Raw genomic sequence first — 1253 nt, forward strand, 5'->3', positions numbered from 1 at the left:
TTTTTTTTTTTTTTTTTTTAAGGAGGCATATTTTGCAGGATCTAATGATTTTTTCCTCTAATATTTTCCTTCCAGGCCACAGATGGAGATGCAGGCCCGTTTGGGATTGTCCGTTACTACTTTAGCGACGAGCCAGACCAGTAAGCTAAAACACATTCTAACACACATGAAATACTCCATAAAAGTGTACAGCTATAAAATGCAATGATAGGTTTTGGACCTGTTTAACTGACAGACACTATTTCTGACAAACAGCTTAGCTTCAGAAACAATTTGTGATTATTACCACATCGTGTTCTCTTAGTTCTTTAAAGATTTTATTTAATCACAGCAGACGGTAAAATTCACAAAATGTTTTCTTTTGCTTTATTGGATAACAATACTTTTTATTTTGCTATGGTTACGCTTCTGTTTGTCATCTTAGAACCTTTATAAAACCTTTTTTTCAGTCATACTTCACAAATGTGCAAAACGGTAAACCCAACTTGCAGACCATCTATAGCCAACTCCAACCAATTCTGCAAATTATAGCAGAAGTTTAAGGCTACAAAAAATTTTACCCCTTTCCAAAAAGAACATTTATTTAGGAATCAAGGGATGTATGGGTACATATGAGTCTTAAAGGCATAGTGGAGAATTTTGTTTTTCTGGATGGATCATCAAAATAAGTGGTCCTCCTAATTGTCAATCATTCTGGTGATATGTTTACGTAAGGCCATCCTATGTGCTCGTTTCCATTTTGACCTACAAGTTGTGAGCCTGACATTGAAAAATTGCAAATCTTCTTTTGGAAAATAAGCTTGCATGAGCGATGCAAACAGCAACTTTTAAACAGAGCGTGCACGAGTACAAATGTGCTCAGGCGTGCTCTTGCACACATTTAATAGGCGTTCACTCTGTGGAGCGGCTACAGCAGGGGTGGGCAATTCCAGTTCCTGAGGGCCGGTATCCTGCAACTTTTACAACCATCCTTGGTCCAACACACCTGAATTAAAGGGCTGACTTGCCTCCTCAGTATGCAGTCAGTTCCTTCAGTCCTCTCAATAATCTAATTACTTGATTCAGGTGTGTTGAACCAGAGTCACATCTAAAAGTTGCAGGATACCGGCCCTCAGGAACTGGAATTGCCCACTGCTGGGCTACAGGGTTGTGGAGAGGATGGGTCTTTTGAAAAATTTGAGAAAATCCTCCACTATACACTGGAAAAAATCGAAATCTAAATTAGTCATCTTTTCTTAAAATAAGTGTATTTG

The 1253-nt window shown here is 38.3% G+C and overlaps 1 protein-coding gene across 1 annotated transcript in view; it reads left to right on the top strand.

The window, feature by feature from the left end:
* Positions 1 to 1253, top strand: part of LOC107097416 (cadherin-23-like) — a 98947-nt gene that overhangs the window by 52942 nt on the left and 44752 nt on the right. Inside the window, exon 4 of the mRNA XM_015394554.1 lies at positions 76 to 140. Within this exon, the coding sequence (XP_015250040.1) occupies positions 76 to 140 (65 nt within the window). The remainder of the gene's footprint in view (positions 1 to 75; positions 141 to 1253) is intronic.

Source organism: Cyprinodon variegatus, unplaced genomic scaffold (assembly GCF_000732505.1).
Source record: "Cyprinodon variegatus isolate N-32 unplaced genomic scaffold, C_variegatus-1.0 Scaffold694, whole genome shotgun sequence".
Lineage (NCBI taxonomy): Eukaryota > Metazoa > Chordata > Actinopteri > Cyprinodontiformes > Cyprinodontidae > Cyprinodon > Cyprinodon variegatus.